This window comes from Corythoichthys intestinalis, chromosome 2, assembly GCF_030265065.1.
Source record: "Corythoichthys intestinalis isolate RoL2023-P3 chromosome 2, ASM3026506v1, whole genome shotgun sequence".
Lineage (NCBI taxonomy): Eukaryota > Metazoa > Chordata > Actinopteri > Syngnathiformes > Syngnathidae > Corythoichthys > Corythoichthys intestinalis.
The window spans coordinates 72728304-72753865 of NC_080396.1; the positions used below are offsets into that span (position 1 = coordinate 72728304).

Below are 25562 nucleotides of genomic sequence, written 5' to 3' on the forward strand. Positions count from 1 at the left end.
TTCTGCTCGGTCGTCCAGCGCCTGGTATCCCGTTCGGTCGTCTTCCGCCGGTGCCCCGGCCGTGCGGCCCGGCCATTCGTTGCTGTTGAATCGGGTTGTGGGTCTAACCAAATGCGCTACTGCCATCCAGTGGCCATTTTTATTGCTTTAAAATGGATTTTCAGCTTTGTGCTTTGGAGCTAAATTGAATCAGAACCCAGAAATGTCTCTTAAAAAAACGTAAAAGAAGTATAAATCTATGGGACACTGAAACAATTAAAAAGCAAATGAGTTAATAGAAAACTGAGCCGAATGCTGTTGACCCCTGATTTAAAGCAACACTTGTAACTTTTCAGTTTTGGTCGATTTTAGCGACGCCGGTGAACAAAAGCGGTAGTGTTTTGCCTTAAGGAAGACTGTGTTTCCCGCATAATGTCGTAGAATTAGGATGGTTGCCTACAGATGGATTAAACAACATTTCTGTTTCTAGCGGCTGTGTGAAGGATGAAAATTACCGTAAATTTCGGACTATAAGGTGCACCTCGGAATAAGTTGCACCCTTCAAATTTGGCAAGAAAACAACACTTGTTCATAGATAACAGCAATGGACTATAAGCCGCAGCTGTCCTCACTGTATTATGCGATATGTACACCAAAAGATATTAACCGGTAACACTATATTTGACAGCGGCATCAGAAACTTTGTCATAAGACCAAATGAACCACCATGAAGCTTTGAACCAAAGCTTTGGACCATCACTACCTCAATCTCTCAATTCCCTTGGGAGAGACAGACCAGCTCTGCTGCCACCTACTGTCAACACTGTTGTTGTCCCAAAATATATCAAATCGTCCCTCATGCCTCCCAGCATGCAATGCAGCATTAAGGATATAATTTAACAGTATGATTTTTTTTTTATGCACTTTTGAATTTTATGGGAGCTATAACATAAGTTTCTCAGGGAAATGCCCCGAAATCAACAGGAAGAGACATCAGAAATGCAAAAAAAAAAGTGACCCAAGAATGCCTCAAAACAGGAAATCATGAAGATATAACCTAAAATCAACAGAAAGTAAGCTAGAAATGCTCAAATATACAGAAAATGAATGAACGTTAGCTCATTTGCCCCTCACTCTCTAAATGGGTTGGACGTCTAGCGCCGTCAACGGCACTGAACATTAAGCACTCATAGCCATTCCTGCCAGTTTTAATGATTTAGTTCCCTGTTATCAATTTCATCAACACAGCATCAACCCGCTTTTCTTGGAAATGCGACTTTATGTCCGCTTCACAGATTTGAGACAGAACCTTGTGTGACTGTCAACGTTCTGGGAAAAACAAGTGGGACAAACCATCGACAATGTGTATCGAAAGAGCAAAATTCGACAGTAGAGATTTGTGAGCGAACAGTAGAGCGCTTGTCATTGTCACATGAGCTGGTCTCGATGTGCGCGGAAATACGATTACCAGCTTTTGATTCACAGCTTTGATTGCTTATCATGGAAATTGTGAGGATTTTTTTCTTTTTTGTAAACTCAGTTTTTTGTGATGTTAACAAAGTAACACCCTAGCTAGGTGGAATATTTACTGTTTTTTTGCCTCATTTTTATTTTGAAAAGGACTAAAACTAGGTAACTTGACATGTGCAGGTCACTTTCTGTTGATTTTAGGTCACTTTATGACTCAGGGGCATTTCCGTGTCACTTTTATTCCGGGTCACTTCCTCTTGATTTGGGGGCATTTCATGTTACTTCGTGTTGACTTTGGTTACAGTTTCTGATTGTTTTGGGGCACTTAGGAACACTTTTTTTTTATTGGTTTTGGGTATATTATGGATTATTTTCTGGATTTTGGGTAACTTCTTGTTGATTTTCGGGCATTTCCGGGTTGCTTTCTGTTGCCTTTGTTGATTTTCTGTTGGTTTCGGGGCATTCCAGGTCTCTTCCTGTTAATTTTGGGTTATTGCAGGTCACTTCCAGTTGATTTTGGGTTATTTCGGGTCACTTCTTGATGAATTTGGGTCACATAAGGAACACTTCTTTTTTTTTTTGGTTCACTTATGCATCATTTTCTTGATTTTTGGGTAGCTTCCTGTTGATTTTAAGGCATTTTCGGGTTGCCTCCTGTTGCGTTTGGGTCCCTTTCTGTTGGTTTCGGGGCATTCCAGGTCACTTCCTGTTAATTTTGTGTTATTTTGGGTCACTTCCAGTAGTTTTTTGGGTTATTTCGGGTCAATTCCTGATGAATTTGGGTCACACAAGCAGGCCCGGAGTGACTAATCGGGAGCTTCTGGACGATTCCAGAAGGGCCGGCCGGCCAGATGGGCCGGTCCGCGTTTTATTAAAAAAAAAATAAAAAAATTACACTGTTATCATTTTTTGTTTGGTATTTATTTATGACAGTGTCACTGAGTATAACTTACATTCTGTTACCGCTGTCCCTGTGGGCCGTCTTAAAAAAAAAAAAAACAGTATTATTTTTTTTTCCAGACTCATCCTCACGTGTGCAGACGAAAAATACAGCATGCAGCTCCGCCCCCTAATTGTAGTCTGTATTGAGCCAAATTAGCTGCTATCTCGGTGCTCGGATGGATAAAAAGAGCAAGGGTGGCGCTGAAAAATAAGAATTAAAAAGAGAAAAGCACTCGTGAAAGAATTGGCAAAATGCGCGAAAATAGCTAATTTTTTTCATGCAACGACCTTGCTGCCTCAAACTACAGAGGATTACAACGAAAGTGGTAAGGCCAGATGGCGAATAAAATGCAACTTGCACCGTGTGATACGACAATATGTAATTGTGGAAACTTTGGCTTCTTGTAGCACCTCACAAGGGATATGTAGCAGCAAGCATTAGCCATAATGAACACACCACAGGTGCAGAGCTGGAAGGTAGGATTGCCATGTCGTTCAGCGAGTGAACATTAGAATTAATATAATCAATTACGTGGCGTTTTTAAAGTGGAAATGGAAAATGGATAATAGTATCATTAGAAGTTGTTACAATGTGCAATACGTATTCTTTATTTTTCATATCGTTATGTTGCTATGTTTGTTTTATCTGTAAGCACTCATTTTGTTAATATTTGATGTTGCAGAAAAGGTCTTATTTATTCATTTATTTTGGGGCTGCCAAAATTATCGCGTTAACGGGCGGTAATTAATTTTTTAAATGAATCACGTTAAAATATTTGACGCAATTAACGCACATGCCCTGCTCAGACAGATTTAAATGACAGTACAATGACATGCCCACTTGTTAATTGTGCTTTATGGAGTTTTGCCGCCCTCCGCTGGCGTTTGGGTGCGACTGATTTTATAGGCTTCAGCACCCATGAGCATTGTGTAAGTAATTATTGACATCAACAATGGCGGGCTACTAGTTTATTTTTTGATTGAAAATTTTACAAATTTTATTAAAACGAAAACATTAAGAGAAGTTTTAATATAAAATTTCTATAACTTGTACTAACATTTATCTTTTAAGAACTACAAGTCTTTCTATCCATGGATCGCTTTAACAGAATGTTAATAATGTTAATGCCATCTTGTTGATTTATTGTTATAATAAACAAATACAGTCCTTATGTACCTTATGTTGAATGTATATATCCATCTTGTGTCTCATCTTTCCATTCCAACAATAATTTACAGAAAAATATGGCATATTTTATAGATGGTTTGAATTGCGATTAATTACAATTAATTTTTAAGCTGTAATTAACTCGATCAAAAATTTTAATCATTTGACAGGCCTAATTTATTTTTCAAATGTATCATTTAATATAGTTTTTTTTAAAATCCATTTTTAGATTTGTTCAAAATATGTTGTGTTGCACTTGTTAAAATAAAGCCACCTTGTTAAACAACCATGACCTGCACTGAATTGGAATACACAGAATTACAGTACACGGCCTTAGAGAACACTGAACTTAACACGTGTATGCATAATGACATAATTTTAAATGAGTGGGCCGGTCTGAGGCATGAAATTCCAGGGCCGAAAATGAGTCCCACTCCGGCCCTGCACACAAGGGACACTTTTTCTTGATTCTGGTTCACTTATGGAGCATTTTCTTGATTTTGGGTAACTTCTTATTGATTTTAGGGCATTTCCGAGTTGCTTCCTGTTGCCTTTGTTGACTTTCTGTTGGTTTTGGGGCATTCCAGGTCACTTCCTGTTAATTTTGGGTTATTTTGTGTCACTTTCAGTTGATTTTGGGTTATTTCGGGTCACTTCCTGATGAATTTGGGTCACACAAGGGACACTTTTTCGTGATTCTGGTTCACTTATGGATCATTTTCTTGATTTTGGGTAACTTCTTATTGGTTTTAAGGCATTTCCGGGCTGCTTCCTGTTGCCTTTGTTGACTTTCTGTTGGTTTCGGGGCATTCCACGGCACTTCCTGTTAATTTTGGGTTATTTTGTGTCACTTCCTGTTGATTTGGGTTTTGTTTGTGTTTTTTTTTTAATCGGGTAACTTTTTATTAATTTTGGGTAACTTATGGATTATTTTCTCTATGGATCATTTTCTTGATTTGGGGTAATTTCTTGTTGGTTTTAGGGTATGTCCGGGTTGCTTCCTGTTGCCTTTGTTGACTTTTTGTTTGTTCTGGGGCGTTTCGGGTCACTTGCTGTTAATTCTGGGTCACTTCCTGTTGATTTTGAGGCAATTCAGGTCACTTCCTGTTCATTTTGCGTTATTCTGGGTCACTTCCTGTTGAATTTGGGGCACTTTCTTTTATTTTGTGGCACTTAAGGAACACTTTTTATTGATTTTGGGTCAGTTATTGATTGTTTTCTTGATTTTGGGTAACTTCTTTCCGGCATTCCGTGTCCCTTACATTTATTTTTAGGTTATTCCGGGTCACTTCCTGTTGATTTTGAGGCATTTAAGGTCACTTCCTGTTAATTTCGGGTTATTCTTGGTCACTTCCTGTTGCATTTGGGTCACTTAAGGAACACTTTTAATTAATTTTGGTTCTCTTATGAATCATTTTCTTGATTTTTGGGTAGCTTCCTGTTAATTTTACGGCGTTTTTGAGTTGCTTTCTGTTGCGTTTTGGTCACTTTCTGTTGATTTCGAGGCATTCTGGGTCACTTCCTGTTAATTTTGGATAATTTCAGGTCACTACCTATTGATTTTGAGTCATTTCAGGTCACTTCCTGTAGATTTTGGGTCATTCTGGATCACTTCTTGTTGAATTTGGGTCACTTTCTGATTTTTGGGGGGGGTATTTAAGGAACACTTATTAATTTTGGCTCATTTATGGATAATTCTCTTGATTTGGGGGAACTTCTTATTGATTCCAGGGCAATTTTGGGTCGCTTCCTGTTGTCTTCGGGCCGGTTTCTGTTGGTTTGGGGCATTCCGGGTCACTTCTTGTTAATTTTAGGATATTCTGTGTCACTTCCTGTTGATTTTGAGGCATTTCAGGTCACTTCCAAATGAATTTGGGTCACTTTCTGTTTATTTTGGGGCACTTAAGGAACACTTTTTATTGATTTTGGGTGACTTCTGGATCATTTTCTTGATTTTGTGTAACTTCTTGTTGATTTTAGGGCATTTCCGCGTTGCTTCCTGTTGCCTTTGGGTCATTTTCTGTTGGTTTTGGGACCGTCTGCTTTCACTTCCTGTTGGTTTGGGGGTATTCCGGGACACCTCCTGTTAATTTGGGGTTATTCTGGGTCATTTCCTGTTGACTTTGATTCACTTTCTAAATGTTTTGGGGTATTTACGGAACACTTTTTATTGATTTTGGGTCACTTATGGATCACTTCTGTATTTTGGGTAGATTCTTGTTGATTTTAGGGCATTTCCAGGTTGCTTCCTGTTGCCTTTGGGTCACAATCTGTTGGTTTTGGGGCATTACAGTTCACTTTCTGTTGGTTTTAGAGCATTCTGGGTCACGTACTGTTAATTTTGGGTTATTCTGGGTCACTTCCTGTTGAAGTTGGGTCACTTTCTTTTTATTATAGGGCACTTAAGGAACAGTTTTTTATTGATTTTGGGTCACTCATGGCTCATTCTGTCGATTTGGGTAACTTCTTGTTGATTTTAAGACATTTCCTATGTGCATTCTGCGTCACTTTGTGTTCATTTTGGGTTATTCTGGTTCACTTTCTAATTATTTTGGGGTATTTAAGTAACACCTTTTATTGATTTTGGGTCACTTATGGATCACTTCTGTATTTTGAGTAGATTCTTGTTGATTTTAGGGCATTTCCAGGTTGCTTCCTGTCGCCTTTGGGTCACTTTCTTTTAATTTTGGGGCACTTATGGAACACTCCATTGATTTTGGGTCACTCACGTGGTGCCGATTTACAGCATATACGAGGTTGTTTGCGAATTTCTGTTTTTTTCAAAAAAAAGCCAAGTCATAAATAAACTAAACGTCAATGCATCTGCTCAACTCATATTCTGCCATTGATAGCTTAAGGCTTCCAATCCATTTGAAGAGGGAGGGCTAGCAGCGAATGAACAAAGGTATCTACATGAGCTATGTTTTTACAGTTTTTCTGCTTTTACTTTGGTAAAACAAACACCCACTTCCATAGTATTCATCGTCTCACTTTTCTCAGTGCATAGATTATCAATGATCATTAGTCAACTCTTAAAATAACAGTGTGCGGCAGCTCTAAAAATCTTGTTGTACTGAATATTTACAGTCCTATCTACTGTAAGTGCAAAACATACACGAGAGCGGCGATGTTCACGGCCCAATTTTGCGAGGATAAAAGGCCTGTGAAGAGCCTAATTAGGTTTTAATTGATTTTCAAGTGGCTCTCTATTGCCCAACTCCCCTCCTTCCGTCTCACGCTCCGCTGTCGTGGATTAGCGTCAGCGAGTGAGTCTTCCTCAGATGTGATTATCGACCGGTGCGCTTAGCCTCTGATGAATACATGCATGAGCGTCTGACACTTCTCCGCCGCGCACTTGAACGCATTCCAGGACGTACCCTAAAATCCGATCGGGCTCAAAACGCTTGCGCTAGCTAGCAACTCCACAGTTGAAGGGTTTTTTTTTTTTTTTATCAGGGTGAAAATTATGTCTTTTTATTCAATGAAAATTTGGTTTTTATTCATTAAAATATGTTAAACAAAAGCGGAGTCTAGTTTTGTTTACTCTTTATTGTATGCTCTTTTATAGTTTTTTTTTTTTTTTAGCTGTAAATAATCTCTGTAAATTCTAATTAATAAATAATTTATATAACTTAATTTGACTAGATGTCCAATGCATTTGAAGTGGGAGTGTTGGGAGCGAGTGAACGAACGTTCATTGTAGGACTGCAGCTATAGATTATTTTAGTAGTCGATTAATCTATCAACTAGTTAGTTCAAATAATCGAGTAATCGGATTGGGAGCATGAAAATTTAGCGATATTAAAAAATATAAAATAAATGAGGATCCAAGTACAACAAAAGAACAATTGGCTAACTTGCATAGCAAAAGTCTGCTAGCTTAAATGCTATAAAATGCTAACTTTTTTTTTTTTTTTTTTTTTTTTTTTTTTTACAATGCTCATAACAAATTGTTCAAACACATATTTCCACAAGAAACAGCTAAATATACCGATATACTAAATTACGAATGCATTCAAAGTCCACCCAAATCAATAAAAATAAATGCAAACACTTTCAAAACAAACCATTACAACGCTACTTTAATTAAACGAATACTCAAAGCCGAAAATTTGAATTCGAAGCTTTTTTCTAATCGAGTTAAACGATTAATCATTGCAGCACTAGTCCATGGCATTAAAGGAGCTGTCATCGCCCCTACCAAAATGGCCTCAGGGCAGCCATGTTGTTAGAGGCGACGTTCCCTTCAAATTCGATGCATTGACATTAAAATGAAGCCATAACTAGTTGATTTCTCAATCCATTTTTAAAAGATTATTTTAGCAACGTCAACCGTTTACTTGCTGGCTGCTGTGTTCATTCGCTGCCAGCCCTCCCACTTCAAAAGGGCTGGACGTTTACAAGTGATGAACTCAATTTAATTCAGGGCCGAAGCATCAAAAGAGCTCTCGTCGCCCCTCAGGGCGCCCATGTTGGTAGGGGCAACGCAAAGTCATAACTACCGTAATTTTTGGACTATAAGCCGCTACTTTTTTTCTTCATTTTGAATCCTGTGGTTTATAGTCCATTGCGGCTTATTTGTTGATTTATTTGGTTTAATATATAACGCAAGCCTCCTAGCATGCATTGTAGCGCTACAGATGTAAATAACAATCAGAATTCATGTTCTGTGCAAATTATTTCTTCAGTTACTGTTCCAGTTGTTTCATTAACTCATTTGCTCCCAAAAACGTAAAAATACGTTCTATTTTTAATTGTTTCAGTGTCCCAAAGACGTATTTACACGTATACTCAGTTAGTTATGTGTAAAGAAATTGTTACTTTGCTTTCAAAAGCTCTATTTGTCTTGTTGTTTATGTTATTTTGTAAAAGGAAAACGTTATTCAGATGTTTGGGATGTAACTAAAGCAAAAAATAGCTGTGTTAAAGTCAAAGTTATGTTTGAAATGTATGCTTTCACTAAAAGCTCAATTTCTCTGTTTTTTCATCAGAAATTGGAAAATTGCTCAAACTAAGCTATTTTCTAATGATGATTTCTAAAGAATGGAAAAAGATATGAACTTACTTTTGTTTACCTGCTGAAAGAGTCTAATCTTTCTTTTGGTGGGTTTCATGTTTATATAGCAATAGAACAGAATTTTCTGAGGGCCTTGCAAAATCAGTCAAAATCCAGTAAAACGGCCTGGAGCAAAGGGGGTTGCACCGTTGAAAATGGCTGGCAGTGAATGAGTTAATTACTCGTTATGGTATTTGGTAACACTTTATTTTACAGTGGCGCCACAAGACTGTCATTAGACCATCATAATTATGCCATTACACTGCCATGAGCAGTAATGAATGCTTATAACAGATTTCATTTAGTGAATGGATGTAAATGATCCTGGACATAAATGGAGTTAGTGACATAATTACATGACATCTGTCATAAGCATTGAGTAATGCCCATGATAGCGTCATGTCATTATTATGACTGTCTTACGACAGTCTTATGATGCCGCTGTCAAATAAAGTGTTACCAAATACCATAGTTGGCAATTAATGAAACAACTGAATAAATAATTACCACAGAAGATGAATTTTGATTATTTTACATCTGTAGCGCTGCAATGCATGCTAGGAGGCATGTTGGACAACAACAGTGTTGACAGCAGGTGGCAACAGAGGATGACTTTCTCCATCAAGGGGGCAGTGATGGCCAAATGAAGCTTCTTGAAGCAATGAAGCTTTGCAGCCAATTGGTTCAATTTGGTCTTATGACAGTCGTATAATTCCGCTGTAAAATAAAGTGTTCCCGGTTAATATCTTAGGTGGTGATATCCCATAATACAGTGAGGACAGCTCTGTTTTATAGTCCAGTGTGGCTTATTAATGAACAAATGGCGTTTCGCGTCACATTGTTGGGTGGCGGCTTAAAGTCAGGTGTGCCTTTTAGTGCAAAAATTACTGTACCTTATTTCTAGATGTCCAATCAATTTAAAGTGGGAGGGTTGAGACACAACCCTCCCACTTTATATGGATTGGACGTCTACTAGTGATAGACTCATTTCAATTCACGACAGATGCATTAAAAGGGCTCTTGTCCCCCCTACCAAAATGGCCTCATCTTGGTAGAGGCAACATTCCTTTCAAAGTATTGACAATAAAATGAAGTCATAACTAGCTTATTTCTCATTGAAGGAATTTGACCTCTTAGCCAGGTTGCCGGAAACGCGCTAGCACAATTTCACTGACCCGGGTCGGCGCAACACCGACAACCCAGCTAAAAGGCCAAACTCCGTGCGTTCACCTTAGTTTTAACCCCTTGTACTGACTCCATTTTAAAAGCTGGAAACAGGCTTCGAAACACAAGTTGACAATTTATTCAAAGTCTGCAGCAATCATACAGAACAGAGAGACCCAGGGTCACCATATCACAACAAAAGTTTCCCGAGAAAAATGACAACCATTAGTTAAATATTCAGTCTTTAAAAGGCTCTGGTGAGGCGAGCTGTAGTCCGGAAGAAGGGTGTGTTTGAGCATTGTTTAGGATTATTGTCTGTTGGACAGGAGAATTTGGACGTTATCTGTTATCAGGGCAACGAGAGTTAAAGATTTTTCCATCCTCAGTTAGTGCTGAACGTTCAATTCTCAGTCGCCAGTTCCTCCGTATCAGATGTTCCTTGTGACAAGACAAGATGTCCCGCCATTTGTTCTGGTCTGTCCAGAAGATCTTATTGCGGGATTTGGTGTCATGCCTGTCACCTGCTTGTCAGCATCAATCTTACTCAGTCAGCTGCATGACGCGCACGTTGGGCTTCCGAGGTCAGAAGGCGTCCTGTATCTGTTCTACCCTTATCTGCCTGTTGTCTTGACGCTGCAAATTCTAATCATTTCAAGTCCACCTGTTCATAATATCAAATATATTCTGCTTGTTTTTCTTAAACTATGAAATAAATGCTATTTATTTTATATCGGGTGTGTTAGAGTAATACAAACAGTCAGACAGTAAATACAAGAAAAGATACTATTCCCTTCATATTCTAGTTCAATTCTCTAATCAGGAAAACCTCTCTCTGTTTTTCTCAAAATCAGATACGACTTCATCGAGATCCGAGACGGGACTTCGGAAAATTCCGACGTCTTGGGTCGCCACTGCAGCAACATCGCCCCGGCGCCGATTATCTCTTCGGGTCCTTCCCTACAGATTCGATTCGTGTCGGATTACGCTCACCAAGGGGCTGGCTTCTCACTGCGATACGAGATTTTTAAAACAGGTGAGGAGCCATCAGGATTAGGTGTGGATCTGAACGGGTTAGCCTGGCAAGCTAACCTGACTTAAGTGTATCTTCATGTGGTGTCGCAATTACAGTAAATACCACTCGTCGAGTGGGAAATTTCATGTGAACGCCCCTTCAAGTCGTATTTTCTACCGGGCAATTGGGAAGTTATTACTATAACCTGAGTTTATAGCGATTTTTTGCAACCCAATAGGTTATCGATATTCTGCCGTCAAGTGTCGAAAACTTTTGAGCAGTGTTGTTAATCTTACTGAAAAAAAGTAATTAATTATAGTTACAAATTACTTCTCCCAAAAAGTAATTGCGTTAGTAACTCAATTACCTGAATGTAAGAGTAATTAGTTACTTGGCAAAGTAATTGGTGATAATTACTTTTTTTTTTTTTTCCTCAAAAAAAAAAAAAAAAAAAAAAAAAAAAACATTGGCCACACTATGTGAAGTTTTTTGTGGAGGTTTTTGGTACAATTGGCCCGAGCCCAATTCTTTACCCTTTACCCTGAATCAACTGTTAAAAGTTGTTAAAATTGCTCCCATTATTGCATTAGTTCCCTTCTCTCTACTTTCGACATATGAAAGTTTTAAAAACTGTTTCATCATTTAAAGATAGATTCAAGTCAAGATTTTGCCGATTTAGAAGTATTTTAGATAAAAAGTTACTTAGGTTCGCTAGGAAGGTTCTCTACAACAGAGCCGTCCTAAAAAGCCTACTGCTTTAAGATGGCGGCTGTCTACTAACGCATTTAGTGCCATGTCTGTCATTTTGCATCTAGTTATATCTGTATACAGTACATGTGATATCTACCATGTCTAACATATCTACCATAACATGCGGGCGTAGTTTGTCGGCTATCGGCTACAACATGTATTATTGGAGCTACCTAGCATCGCGTTTGCTCGGCGTCACAACTTTCTTGCCTCCTCCCCGCTCCTGCTCTGCTCTGTCGTCTCGGTGAGTCCGTCTCCCTCAGACTTTTCGACCAATATAGTAACGCATAGTAACGCATGCCTTTCCGTCCTCAGTAACGGTAACGGCGTTACCAAGATGAGAAAAGTAATTAATTAGATTACCCACTACTGAAAAAAATAACGCCGTTAGTAACGCCGTTATATTGTAACGCCGTTATTAACAACACTGCTTTTGAGGCATTTGACATGTGGTGGTCACAGTATGAACAATAAGGGTGGGAACCCCTGGGTACCTCACAATATGATTTGCGATATAAGGCTCACGATAACAATGATCTCACGATATTTTACTATTATACTATTAGCTAGCTATTATATTTTATGTCTATGGCCATCAGTGGTAGCCAATGCCAGGCAATGAGTTCATTTTGTGGCATTTTATTTAAAAACCTGTTGATGCTCGGTGACTTCCTTTTCTTTTTGGGGCATTTGCGGGTCACTTCCTGTTAATTTCGGGGTATTTATGAGTCACTTCCTATTGATTTCGGCCCACTTCTAATACATTTTGGGTAATTTCTGGATCACTTCTTGTTCATTTGTCACTTCCTGTTGATTTTAGGGCATCTACCAGTTAACTTTTGATCAATTTGGGGTCACTTTCTGTTGATTTTGAGGCATTTCGTATACTTCCTGTTGATTTAGCGGTATTTACCAGTCACTTCCTCTTGATTTTGGCTCACTTCTTATTCTTCAGTCATTTCCAGTTGATTTTAGGGCATTTCCGTTTAACTTTTGATTGATAACTATTGATTTTGGGTCACTTTCAAATTGATTTTGACACATTTCCGGCTCACTTCCTGTTGATTTTGAGGCATTTCCGGGTCACTTCCTGTTGATTTCGTGGTATTTTGAGTCACTTCCTATTGATTTTGGCTTACTTCTTGTTTATCAGTCAGTTCTTGATTGATTTTAGGGCATTCACAGTTAACTTTTGATTGATAACTATTGATTTCGGGTCACTTTCAGTTAATTTTGAGGCATTTCCGGGTCACTTCCTCTTCATCAGTCACTTCCTGTTGATTCTGTGGCATTTCAGGGTCACTTCCTGCTGATTTTTAGGGCAGTTCCAGGTCACTTCCTCATCATTGGTCATTTCCTATTGATTTAGGGGTATTTAGAGAAGGGTCTGACTGCAAAATTTGTTTACTGTATTATGTGAAGTTCAAAGTGTATTGGGACAACAGGCCATGGCTCAATTCTTTACACTAAACGTAACTAGGCACAGGGGTATTGCGGATATTGCCATAACTAGATTGTAACCTTTGCTATGTTTGGAAGTCATTTAATGTTGTTAATCAATCGTTAAAGTTGTTAAAACTGCTCCCATTATTGCACTTTTGCTTTATTTCCATTCCGTCTACTTTCGACATGTGAAAGTTTTAAAACTGTTTCATCATTTAAATATAGATTCAAGCCAAGATTTTGCCGATTTAGGTGTATTTTAGATCAAAAGTTAATTACCTCAGGTTCGCTACAACAGAGCCTTCCTGAGAAGAGTACTGCTTTAAGATGGCGGCTGTTTACTAACGCCGCCGATTATGTCATTTTGCATCTAGTTCTATATACATGTGGTATTTATGAGACTCATCAGACACTACCACGGTACCACCGTAGCATAGGGTAATTTTTCATTGATTTCGGTTCACTTTCAATTGATTTTGAGGCATTTCCGAGTCACTTCCTCTTCTTCGGTCAATTCCTGTCGATTGTGGCTCACCTCTTGTATATTTCGGGTCATTTACTGTTGATTCCGGGGCATTTCCGGGTCACTTCCTGTTCATCTATCAATTCCTGTTGATTTTAGGGCATTTCTAGGTCACTTTCTGTTGATTTTGGGGCATCTTCGGGTGTCTTCCTGTTAATTGGTTACTTCCTGTTGATTTTGGGGCATTTCCGGGTAACCTACTTTTGATTTCGGGTCACTCTCTGTTGATTTTGGGGCATCCCCGGGTGTCTTCCTGTTTATTAGTCACTTCCTATTGATTTCGGCTCACCTTCTGTACATTTTGGGTCCATTCCTGTTGATTTTGGGGCATTTCCAGGTAACTTCCTTTTTTATTTGGGGTCTCTTTCTGTTGATTTTGTGGCATCTCTGGGGCTCTTCCTGTTCATTGGTCCCTTCTTTTTGATTTTGGGTCACTTTCTGTTGATGTTGGGGCATTTCTGGGTAACTTCCTTTTGATTTTGGGTCACCTTCTGTTGATTTTGGGGCATCTCTGGGTCTCTTCCTGTTCATTGGTCACTTCCTGTTGATTTCGGCTCACTTCCTGTTGATTTGGGGGCATTTCCAGGTCACTTCTTCTTCATTGGTCCCTTCCTGTGTTTTAGTGGTATTTACTAGTCACTTCCAAATGACTTTAGCTCATTTCCTGTACATTTTGGGTAATTTCCTTGTGATTATGGATACATTTGCAGGTCATTTTCTGTTCACCGGTCACTTCCTGTTGATTTTGGCTCACGTCTTGTATATTTTGGGTCATTTCCTGTTGATTTTGGGGCATTTCCAAGTAACTTCCTTTCGATTGCGGGTCACTTTTTGTTGATTTTGGGGCATTTCCGAGTCTCTTCCTGTTCAACGGTCACTTCCTGTTGATTTCAAGTCACTTCTGGTAGATATTGGGGCATTTACAGGTCATTTCCCGTTGATTTTGAGTTACTGAAAAGGAAGTAACTGAAGAATGTCCCCATATGAATAGGAAGTGACTCAAAACCAAGCAGGAATTAACCTGTAAATAATCCACAAGTTAGCCCCCATCCTATTTTTGCTAGCATAATAGCTAACATGACTTTGGGTATTTAATCTATAGATTAACCTTTTGAAATGTCAATTAATTTATTTGATATACATCTTGACAGAGTGGACACGTTATGATCAACCACACTGAACTTACTTTGGAAAACTGCAAAATCAAATTTTTAAAGGAAGTAAAAATAAAATCACTTACCACAGTTGAATTTCCCGCCACTGGTGTGATGTTATAGCAGAAGAGTGATGTCATGAATACATTTAGCAGATTTTGCCGTTTTTTATGAAGTAGGTTCAGTGTGCTTGATCATCCTGTGTCCTCTCTATTAAAGCTAAATATCAAAAAAATTAACTGAATTGAATCATTTCAAAAAGTTTATTTGCAGAATTAAAAATTTCTCATCAAGTATCCAACGTCTTGTGAGCTATTATGCTAGCAAAGCTAGGCTGAGGGCTAACTTTAGTGTCTACTCTGTTACGTCCAAATGGCACCCTATAAAAAACAATAGCCCCGTTAGCCGTGTACAAGACACGTAAGCAGCACTAGTGATGTGCTCTCCACTTTTTTAGAACAGCTAGCGAGCTATCGCATCCCAAAAAACGCTTTGCTATCTTCCTAATCAGTTTCAAGGCTCTTTGATGTGAATGTGTTGGTAAAGGGCGGGTCTTGTTTCAGATCAAGATCTCGCCACCCAATTATGTGTGCGTGTGTTTGTGTTTGTTCGGCGAGTACTGACGACCGACTTGTTTTTGTTTGGCTCACTCAACCTTGTTACATAAGCGATGAGTCTAAGCACTCTAGGGACTGTTGGACTGTTTGTGTCAACATTGGCACACATGTGCATATTTGAGAGTTTGCTTGGCGTTCAGAGATTCTCCACAACGACCTAACCTTAATGTTGTTGTACAACAGGGGGTGTCAAATAGGCAGTCCAGGGGCTAGATCTGGCCCGCTGCATCATTAGGTGTGATCTGTGAAAGTAAATCACGCGCATTGACTTTTTTATGCTAAAAATAAAATTGATGCAAAATTTCCGTAGTGCAGAAATCAGAGTATATTTAAAGCCTAACCCTTTTTTTTACATTTTTAAACAAAATACATAAAATATTTACAATTAAGTGAGCGTTTTCTTTTTTTTTTTTTTTTTTTTTTTTTATTAAATCCAAAAATGACAATGTGAATGCTCATCTTTTAGTGCCACTGATGGCGCTAGACGTCCCAGTCAAAAGGGATTGAACGTCTAGCTATGTCGATGGCATCAAAATGAGTTAAATATTTATAAACTCTACGTTGTAGTTAATGTGCATGTGCCAGCCGTATTGTTGTGGCCTACTTTACTCTCAGTGGTGCGTGCTTAACCCTTTCTTCATCCCAGACGACCCCCTCCCCCAATGCCCATTCGTCATCCACCCTCAGTCAGTCACGTGTCACGGATGCTGTTACCACGGCGACTAGAGGCAGACTTAAGCCCGCTTTTCCCGGTTCTCGTAGACTGGCCAGAACAAGAACACCCGAGGGCATCGGGTCCCCTCTGTGACCCGTTCTCGACCTTGCGTAGGGTCTCGGCGGGAGCGCGGCCCGAGGTGGGAAACCCCCACTCGCCAATCACGCGTTTACACTATGTACATATTTGTGATGCCGTCACATTAATTGGACGTCGACCCCTACCGAGAACAAGCTTACGCTTGACTGACTCATATTGTTTACTGTCACCGTCCGAGAATATGAAAAACAATTTCAATTTTAGCTCATAAATTTACTCATGAGCTGCATGTCAATTCCTTTTGGAAATCAAAAAATATGGAGAATTTTTAAAAAAATTTTATAAAGGAGAATTTTTAAAAATCTATTTTCTCAATAAATACACTCATATAGAAGCTTAACATTAATAAATATTTACTGCTTTTTTTCTGTTTTGGGGGGGGTGAAAACCATTTTTTAATTAAATTTATTTTTTTCATATTTGATAAAAATATGAGTGCTAAAAAGAATGAATTTTTAAAAATACAGTAAATACATCCAGGAATATTTACTTATTTAACAACCATTACTTTATTGCTTTAATTAAAAATGTTTTTTTTCTGCTTAATTTTTTCAAGTTTTCAAGTTATTATTAAAAACAATAGAAAAGAATACATTTTTTTTTTAAACAGAATATATGTATTTTTCTCCCTTTTTTAAAAATAAAAATAAAATAAATAATAATAAAAAATAACATTTATCTATAAAAAATATATATATATTTTGAAAAAAGAAATAAATTAATACTATTTTTTTCCAATTAAAAATGCTGCTTTTTTCAAATTTTCAAGTTTTTATTTATTAAAAATAATTGAAAAAATACATTTTTAATTATTCCAAAAAGAATATATGTATTTTTTTAACCTTTATTTAAAATTTTGAATATTTTGAATATATATTTGAATAAGACATTTTAAACAATTATTTATTTTTTATTTGAAAAAATGGCATATATATTTTTAAAAATAACTGTTTTATTGAAAAAATGGCAAGTATTATTTTTAAAAAGATATGAATACTATTTTGTCCTATTAAAAATGCTTCCTTTTTCAAATTTTCATGTTTTTATTTAGTAAAAATAATTGAAAAAAATACATTTTTAATAACCCCACAAAAATGTTTTTTTTTTTTTTACCTTTTTTTATTTTAAATATTTTCAAACAAATTAAATAAGACATTTTAAACAATTATTTATTTGTTTGTATTTTTTTCAAATATTTTTTTAAAAACTACTTTTTTCGTTCAAAAAAGTTTTCATTTAACAAAAATACTTGAAAAAATGTTTTTAAATAATTTTAAGAAGAGAATTATGAATTTTTTCTTTTTTTATTTAAATTTAAAATAAATATTATAAAATAATATGGGATGTTTACTGTTTTCCACACCCTTGTACAATTTGTTTTTAATTGAAAAAAAATTGCAAATATTTAAAAATAAACATTTTCATAGTTTTTGCATTTAAAATATATAATGATGATAATTTAAAAAATAATACCGTAATCATTAAAAAAAAAAAAAAAAAATCATTAGCTGCCAACGAATTTATCAAATTATAATTTACACTGTTTCACTGCAATTGACAGATATAGACATCACATCTTCAGTCGAGTCAATATAAAAATCTATCTATCTATCATTAGTCGCTGCCAAGCTTTCCAATCAAAATGGATTGGACGTTTATCACTGTCAATACCACTAAAAAATAATGGTTCAATTCCAGCAGTCAGAGTTCAAATGTATCTGATGTCTATTGGTTTTAATCACAAAAATCAGTAAATATATGATATCGATCAGACACAAGTCATCGTCAACCACGGGAACCAACCAGTCCCCATTCATTGAAAATTCGACTTCATAATATATATGTAAAAGAATGAATTTAGTTTGGAGAAATATGGCGGTGAATTTCAATGAGTTTATCACTATTAGACATCCAATCCATTTGAATTGGGAGGAATGGCAGCCATTTCATTCGCTGCCATTCCTCCCTCTTCAAAAGGTTTGGACGTCTAGCACCGTCAATGGCAGCCAACGGGTGAAGGAATTGGCATCGCACTCGTGACCTTAAGTGAATGTTTAGTTTTTCCTCTCGAGTTATGTTGTTGTTGTGGATACTTTTCCTGACACCCGCCTTGGGAGAAAATTTTTCTTCAGTCAATTCTGAGTCGGAGTTGATATGTCTGAGTGCTTGACGTGTGTCAGAAGCGCAGTCGGATACAGTTATGATACAAACGAGACACTGAGGTGAGCGCGTAGGTGAATCCTCGGCGGGAGCTCTGCGCTAACACACCGGAACAAGACTGAGAAAGGCAGAGCTATGTTATACTAAGCTTCTCTCACCCTGCGGCCAGCTCTACTGGTGGGTGGAGCCTGCCTCTTAATTCAAGCACTCGTCACCTTGCACTTGCAAATATTTGTCACTTTGGTTAGATATACACTCGTTCAACAGGAAGTGCCCGATGAACAGGAAGCGATACGGAAATGCCCCTTAATGAACAGAAAGTGACCCAAAATCAATAGGAAATTACCCTGAAATTTCCTAAAAATCGACAGTAAGACACCGATGAACAGGAAGCGACCCGGAAATGCCACAATATCAACAGGAAAATACCCAAAATGTACAGGAAGTCACCCAAAAGCAATTGGAGGTGACTCGTAATCACCCTGAAATCAACAGGAAGTGACTGATAAACAGGAAGTTACCCAGAAGTCACCTGAAATAGTGACCCGGAAATGCCACCAAATGAACAGGAAATGACCAATAATATAAAGAAAGTGACCTGAAAGCAATCGGAGGTGACCCGGAAATGCCCGAAAGTAAACAGGAAGTGACCGGGGAACAAAAAGTGACCCAAAAATGCCCCAAAATGTACAGGAAGTGAGGCGAAATCTGTAGGATGTGAGTCAGAAATACCCCAAAGTCAACAGAAAGTGACCCGAAAGCAATAGGAAGTTACCCGAAATGCCCGAAAAGGAACAGGAAGTGACCAGATAATGCCCCAAAATGTACAGGAAGTGAGCCAAAATCAATAGCAAGTGACTTGTAAATACCCTAAAATCAACAAGAAGTGACTGATGAACAGGAAGTGACCCAGTAATGCCCCAAAATCAACAGAAAGAGACCCAAAATCAATCGGAAGATACCTGGAAATCCCCTAAATTCAACAGTGAGTCACAGATGAACAGGAATTGACTCAGAAATGACCCGGAATCAACGGGTAATGGCCCAAAATGTATAGGAAGTGTGCCGAAATTAAGAGGAAGTAACCGATGAATACAAAGTGACCTGAAAATACCCCATAATCAACAAGAAATGACCCAAATGTACAGGAATTGACCCGAAAGACTTGGGAAGTGATCCGTAAATACCTGAAATCAACAGGAAGTGACAGATAAACAGGAAGTGACGCGGAAATGCCCCGAAAACAACAGGAAGTGTCCGATGAACAGGAATTGACCCAGAAATGCCACAAAATCAACAGGAATTGACCCAGACTCAAGCAGACGTTACCCAGAAATGCCCTAAAATCAACAGTGAGTCACAGATGAACAGGAAGTAACCCGGAAATGCCCCAAAATCAACAAAAAGAGACCCGAAATCAATCAGAAGTTACCCGGAAATGCCCTAAAATCAACAAAAAGAGACCTAAAATCAATCAGAAGTCACCCGAAAATGCCCTAAAATCAACGGTGAGTCACCGATGAACTGGAAGTGACCCGGAAATTCCCCAGAATCAACAGGAAAGGACCCAAAATGTACAGAAAGTGACCCGAAAGCAATCAGAGGTGAAAATGAACAGGAAGTTACCCATAAATGCTCCAAAATCAACAGCCAAAATCAGTAGGAAGTGATCCTTATATCAATAGGAAGTGATTGATGAATAGGAAATAACCTAGAAATGCCACAAAAGGAACAGGAAGTAACTGAAAATCAATAGGAAGTGACCCAGAAATTCGCTGAAATCAAGAGGAAATGACTCGAAATCAATCGGAAGGTACCTGGAAATGCCCTAAAATCAACAGTGAGTCACCAATGAACAGAAAGTGACCCGAAAGCAATCGGAGATGACGATGAACAGGAAGTTACCCATAAATGCTCCAAAATCAACAGCCAAAATCAGTAGGAAGTGACCCTTATATCAACAGGAAGTGATCGATGAGCAGAAAGTGATCCGGAAATGCCACAAAAGGAAAAGAAAGTGACCGGAAATCAACAGGAAGTGACCCAGTAATGCCCCAAAATGAACAGGAATTGACCCAAAATGAACAGGAAGTGAGCCAAAATCACTAGGAGGTGACCCTTATATCAACAGGAAGTGATCAATAAATAGGAAGTAACCTGGAAATGCCACAAAAGGAACAGGAAGTAACTGAAAATCAACAGGAAGTAAACAGTGAGCAGAAAGTGACCCGGAAATGCGCTGAAATCAACAGAAAATGACCCAAAACCAAACGGAAGGCACCTGGAAATGTCCTAAAATCAACAGTGAGTCACCGAAGAACAGAAAGTGACCCGGAAATTCCCGAGAATCAACCGGAAATGAAAAATTGTCAATAAAATTGTACAGAAAGTGACCCGAAAGCAATTGGAGATGACGATGAACAGGATTTTACCCTTAAATGCTTCAAAATCAACAGGAAGTGACCCAAAATGTACATGAAGTGAGCCAAAATCAATTGGAAGTGACCCCTGTATCAACAGGAAGTGATCGATGAACAGGAAGTGACCCGGAAATGCCACAAAAAGGAAAGGAAGTTACAAAAATCAACAGAAAGTGACCAGTGAGCAGGAAATGACCTGGAAATGTCCCAAAATCAACAGGAACTGACCCTAAATCAACAGGAAATTACCTTAAATCTATAGGAAGTGAGCCCAAATCAATCAGAAGTAACCCAGAAATGTCCTAAAATCATTAGGAAGTTACCCAAATTGAACAGGAAGTGAGCCAAAATCAATAGGAAGTGACCCAAAATGAACAGGAAGTTAGCCAAACTCAATAGGAAGTGACCAGTGAGCAGTAAATGACCAGGAAATGACCTCAAATCTACAGGAAATGACCCAAAATCTTCAGGAAGTGAGGCAAAATCAATCGGGAATTACCCGGAAATGCCCTGAAATCAACAGGAAGTGGCCCTTACATCAACAGGAAGTGATTGATGAACATAAAGTGACCTGGAAATGCCACAAAAGAAAAAGGAAGTGACTGAGGATCAACAGGAAGTGACCAGTGAGCAGGAAGTGACCTGGAAATGCCCTAAAATCAACAGGAAATGCCCCTAAATCAACAGGAAATGAACTAGCAAGGAAAGAGAATGGGAGGGCACTCATGTGTAAAACTCTGGGTTTTCCCCGGCAACTCAACCTCTCGTACAGTGGGACCACTCCCCTTCGCCGAGGCTGATTGGTCCGACGCGGGAGGTTCCGAGACTTGTTTTTGTCGTGCTCGCACAGCGTGAACTAACGAGCGCCCGCGCGTAGGTGACGGCTTGACAAGCACGGAAAATGAGGTAGACGCGCACATGCTGCGCAAACTGCAAACACAGCGGAGCGCTTGGCCGGGGGGCACGGAGTCAAGCTGTGCTCACGTTGAAGTTTTCGCCACCCCAGACTGCTGATTTGTGACCTAGTAAGGAACGAGGCTACTGTGTTACTAGGTCTTCGGCAGCTGTCGTACACTCGCCTCACATGTAAAGACGTAAAAGTGCCAGCGGTGTGAAAGAAAAACAGGCAAGGAGGCACATGTAGCATGTTACCAACACATGGGAGAAAGTTGCCGTGCATGCAGTTTAGCTTGTTGGAGGTATCAATTCCAGCTTATGTTTGATGGATGCGGAGCATGTGTGCCTCACTGTTTCGGGGGCTGAAATCTCATCTCAGGCCTTCCTGTGTTGAGTTTTGTGCCCCATTAGAGTTTGAGTTACAAAAGTTTGAGTATAGAGGTTTCAGGTTGGTTTTGAGGTTTGGGTTTTGAGTTTGTGGTTGGTTTGGGGTTTTGTGTTTGAGGTTGATTTTGGGTTTGAGTTTGAGTTTTGGGTTTTGAGTTTTGGTTTGGGTTTGAGATTTAGGTTTCGAGTTTGAGGTTGGTTTGGGGTTTGAGGTTGTTTTTTGGGGTTTAAGGTTGGTTTTGGCTGTTGAGGTTGAGGTTTGGGTTTTGACTTTGGGTTAGAGGTTTAGTTTGAGTGTGAGGTTTGATTTTGAGGTTTAAGTTTAAGGTTTGAGTTTGCGGTTGGTTTTGGGTTTTGACTTTGGGTTTTGAGGTTGGGTTTAAGGTTTGTGTTTTGAGGTTTCGGTTAATAATTTGAGGTTGGTTTTGGGTTTTGAATTTGAAGTTGGTTTTAAGTTTGGGGTTTAAAGTTTGAGGTTTGGGTTTTGTGTTTGAGTTTGATTTTGGGTTGAGTTTTGAGTTTAGGTTTTGGCGTTTGGGTTTTAGATTTGGGTTTTAAGCTTGAGGTCCGTTTCGGGTTTCGAGTTAGAGGTTAGTTTTTGGCTTGAGGTTGGTTTTGGGGTGTAAGATTGGTTGTGGCTGTTCAGGTTGAGTTTTGGGTTTTGAGTTTGAGGTTTGATTTTGAGGTTTGAGTTATGGGTTTGCGGTTGGTTTTGGGGTTTAAAGTTGGTTTTGGCTGTTGAGGTTGAGGTTCGGGTTTTGAGTTTGTGTTTGAGGTTTGATTTTGAGGTTTGAGTTTGCGGTTGGTTTTGGATTTTGAATTTGAGATTGGTTTGAGGTTTGGGTTTTGAAGTTGGTTTTGTGGTTTGAGGTTTGGGTTTTGAGTTTTAGGTTTGAGGTTTGGGTTTTAAATTTGAGGTTTGGGTTATAAGTTTGAGGTTGGTTTTGGATTTGAGGTTGGTTTTAAGTTTTGGGCTTGAAGTTTGAGGTTTGGTTTTTGAGTTTGAGGTTTGAGTTTGGAGGTTTGAAGTTGCTTGTGGCTTTGAGGCTGACATTTGGGTTTTGAGTTTGAGGTTTGGGTTTTGAATTTGAGGTTTCAGTTTAAGTTTATTCACACATCATATCAAGGTACACACAAAAACATGGTCATATACAAACAGTTTATCTAATGTAAGATGCGCGAAAGGGACACTCCGAAGAAGCTATTTAAAGCTTTTAGTAAGGGCCCAGTTGGACAGCATACACATACACACACCCATACACATACATATACAGTGGGGCAAATAAGTATTTAGTCAACCACTAATTGTTCTCCCACTTGAAAATATTAGAGAGGCCTGTAATTGTCAACATGGGTAAACCTCAACCATGAGAGACAGAATGTGGGGGGGAAAAAAACAGAAAATCACATTGTTTGATTTTTAAAGAATTTATTTGCAAATCATGGTGGAAAATAAGTACTTGGTCAATACCAAAAGTTCATCTCAATACTTTGTTATGTACCCTTTGTTGCCAATAACGGAGGCCAAACGTTTTCTGTAACTCTTCACAAGCTTTTCACACACTGTTGCTGGTATTTTGGCCCATTCCTCCATGCAGATCCCTTCTAGAGCAGTGATGTTTCGGGGCTGTCGTTGGGCAACACGGACTTTCAACTCCCCCTACAGATTTTCTATGGGGTTGAGATCTGGAGACTGGCTAGGCCACTCCAGGACCTTGAAATGCTTCTTACGAAGCCACTCCTTTCTTGCCCTGGCTGTGTGTTTGGGATCATTGTCATGCTAAAAGACCCAGCCACGTCTCATCTTCAATGCCCTTGCTGATGGAAGGAGATTTTCACTCATAATCTGTCGATACATAGCTCCATTCATTCTTTTCTTTACACAGATCAGTCGTCCTGGTCCCTTTGCAGAAAAACAGCCGCAAAGCATGATGTTTCCACCCCCATGCTTCACAGTGGGTATAGTGTTCTTCAGATGCAATTCAGTATTCTTTCTCCTCTAAACACGAAAACTGTGTGTCTACCAAAAAGTTCTATTTTGGTTTCGTCTGACCATAACACATTCTCCCAGTCCTCTTCTGGATCATCCAAATGCTGTCTGGCGAACCGCAGACGGGCCTGGACGTGTACTGGCTTCAGCAGGGGGACACGTCTCGCAGTGCAGGATTTGAGTCCCTGGTGGCGCATTGTGTTACTGATAGTAGCCTTTGTTACTGTGGTCCCAGCTCTCTGTAGGTCATTCCCTAGGTCCCCCCGTGTGGTTCTGGGATTTTTGCTCACCGTTCTTGTTATCATTTTGACGCCACGGGGTGATATCTTGCATGGAGCCCCAGATCGAGGGAGATTATCAGTTGTCTTGTATGTCTTCCATTTTTTTAATAATTGCTCCCACAGTTGATTTCTTTACACCAAGCGTTTTACCTATTGCAGATTGTCTTCCCAGCCTGGTGCAGGTCTACAATTTTGTCTCTGGTGTCCTTCGACAGCTCTTTGGTCTTGGCCATAGTGGAGTTTGGAGTGTGACTGACTGACTGACATTGTGGACAGGTGTCTTTTATACCGATAATGAGTTAAAACAGGTGCCATTAACGTAGGTAACAAGTGGAGCCTCGTTAGACCTCGTTAGAAGAAGTTAGACCTCTTTGACAGCCAGAAATCTTGCTTGTTTGTAGGTGATCAAATACTTATTTTCCACTCTAGTTTGGAAATAAATTCTTTAAAAATCAAACACTGTGATTTTCTCCACATTCTGTCTCTCATGGATGTTGCCAATTACAGGCCTCTCTAATCTTTTCAAGTAGGAGAACTTGCACAATTGGTGGTTGACTAAATACCTATTTGCCCCACTGTACATACAATTGACTTTGGAAAATTTCAACAATCCGGTTACATTGGAATGATTGGATTTGATATAAGATACATTAGTAATGTTATTCAAAGAATCAGCATATTAAGCATACATTGCAAGGAGGTGAGTTTGGAATTTTTTTCCTAAAAATGGAGAATGGAGTGTGACATTTTAAGTGTTTCGTCGAGTTCATTCCAGTCAAACCAAACCAACGTCACTACTAACACCAGGATCGGTTTTGGTGCAAAACTACCATATATCGGCCACTCATCACCCAAACAGTGAGCATAACAGTTATCCTATTATATCGGCCCATATGATTTGACCTTGAAAAAAGTACATATATCAGCCAGCTGATATATCGATCGACCTTAAAAAAAAAAAATCCATCGATTTTCAAGCCATTTTTCGACCAATCATCTAAAATGTGAAGCTGTTACGCAATCTCCTGCCAAACTTGACTTCTGTGCGATTTCTGTACATTACAGTCAATATTACTGTTTCGTTGGTATTGTACCATCACATGGCAATAAGGGACACTACAATTCAAAAATACAGGCACCAAAATGGCATTTGTTTACATCTGCAATGGCATGGGAAGAGCATGCAGTCCTTCAACTGCAGTCCGTGACAGTGAAAATTGAAAAGCAGGAAGCAAGTGGGCTGAGCGAGGTCGATCCTATGCCATTATCAAGTGCAGACGGGAGCAGTGTGGGGGAACAGCCGGCCCACCCCCCCTTACTTTTATAGGTCTGCTT

The 25562-nt window shown here is 38.9% G+C and overlaps 1 protein-coding gene across 3 annotated transcripts in view; it reads left to right on the forward strand.

Moving 5' to 3' along the window:
- nrp2a (neuropilin 2a) overlaps positions 1–25562 on the forward strand; it is a 150168-nt gene that overhangs the window by 47395 nt on the left and 77211 nt on the right. For all 3 annotated transcript variants that reach the window (XM_057857838.1, XM_057857847.1, XM_057857855.1), the window contains exon 3: positions 10631–10812. In XM_057857838.1, the coding sequence (XP_057713821.1) occupies positions 10631–10812 (182 nt within the window). The remainder of the gene's footprint in view (positions 1–10630; positions 10813–25562) is intronic.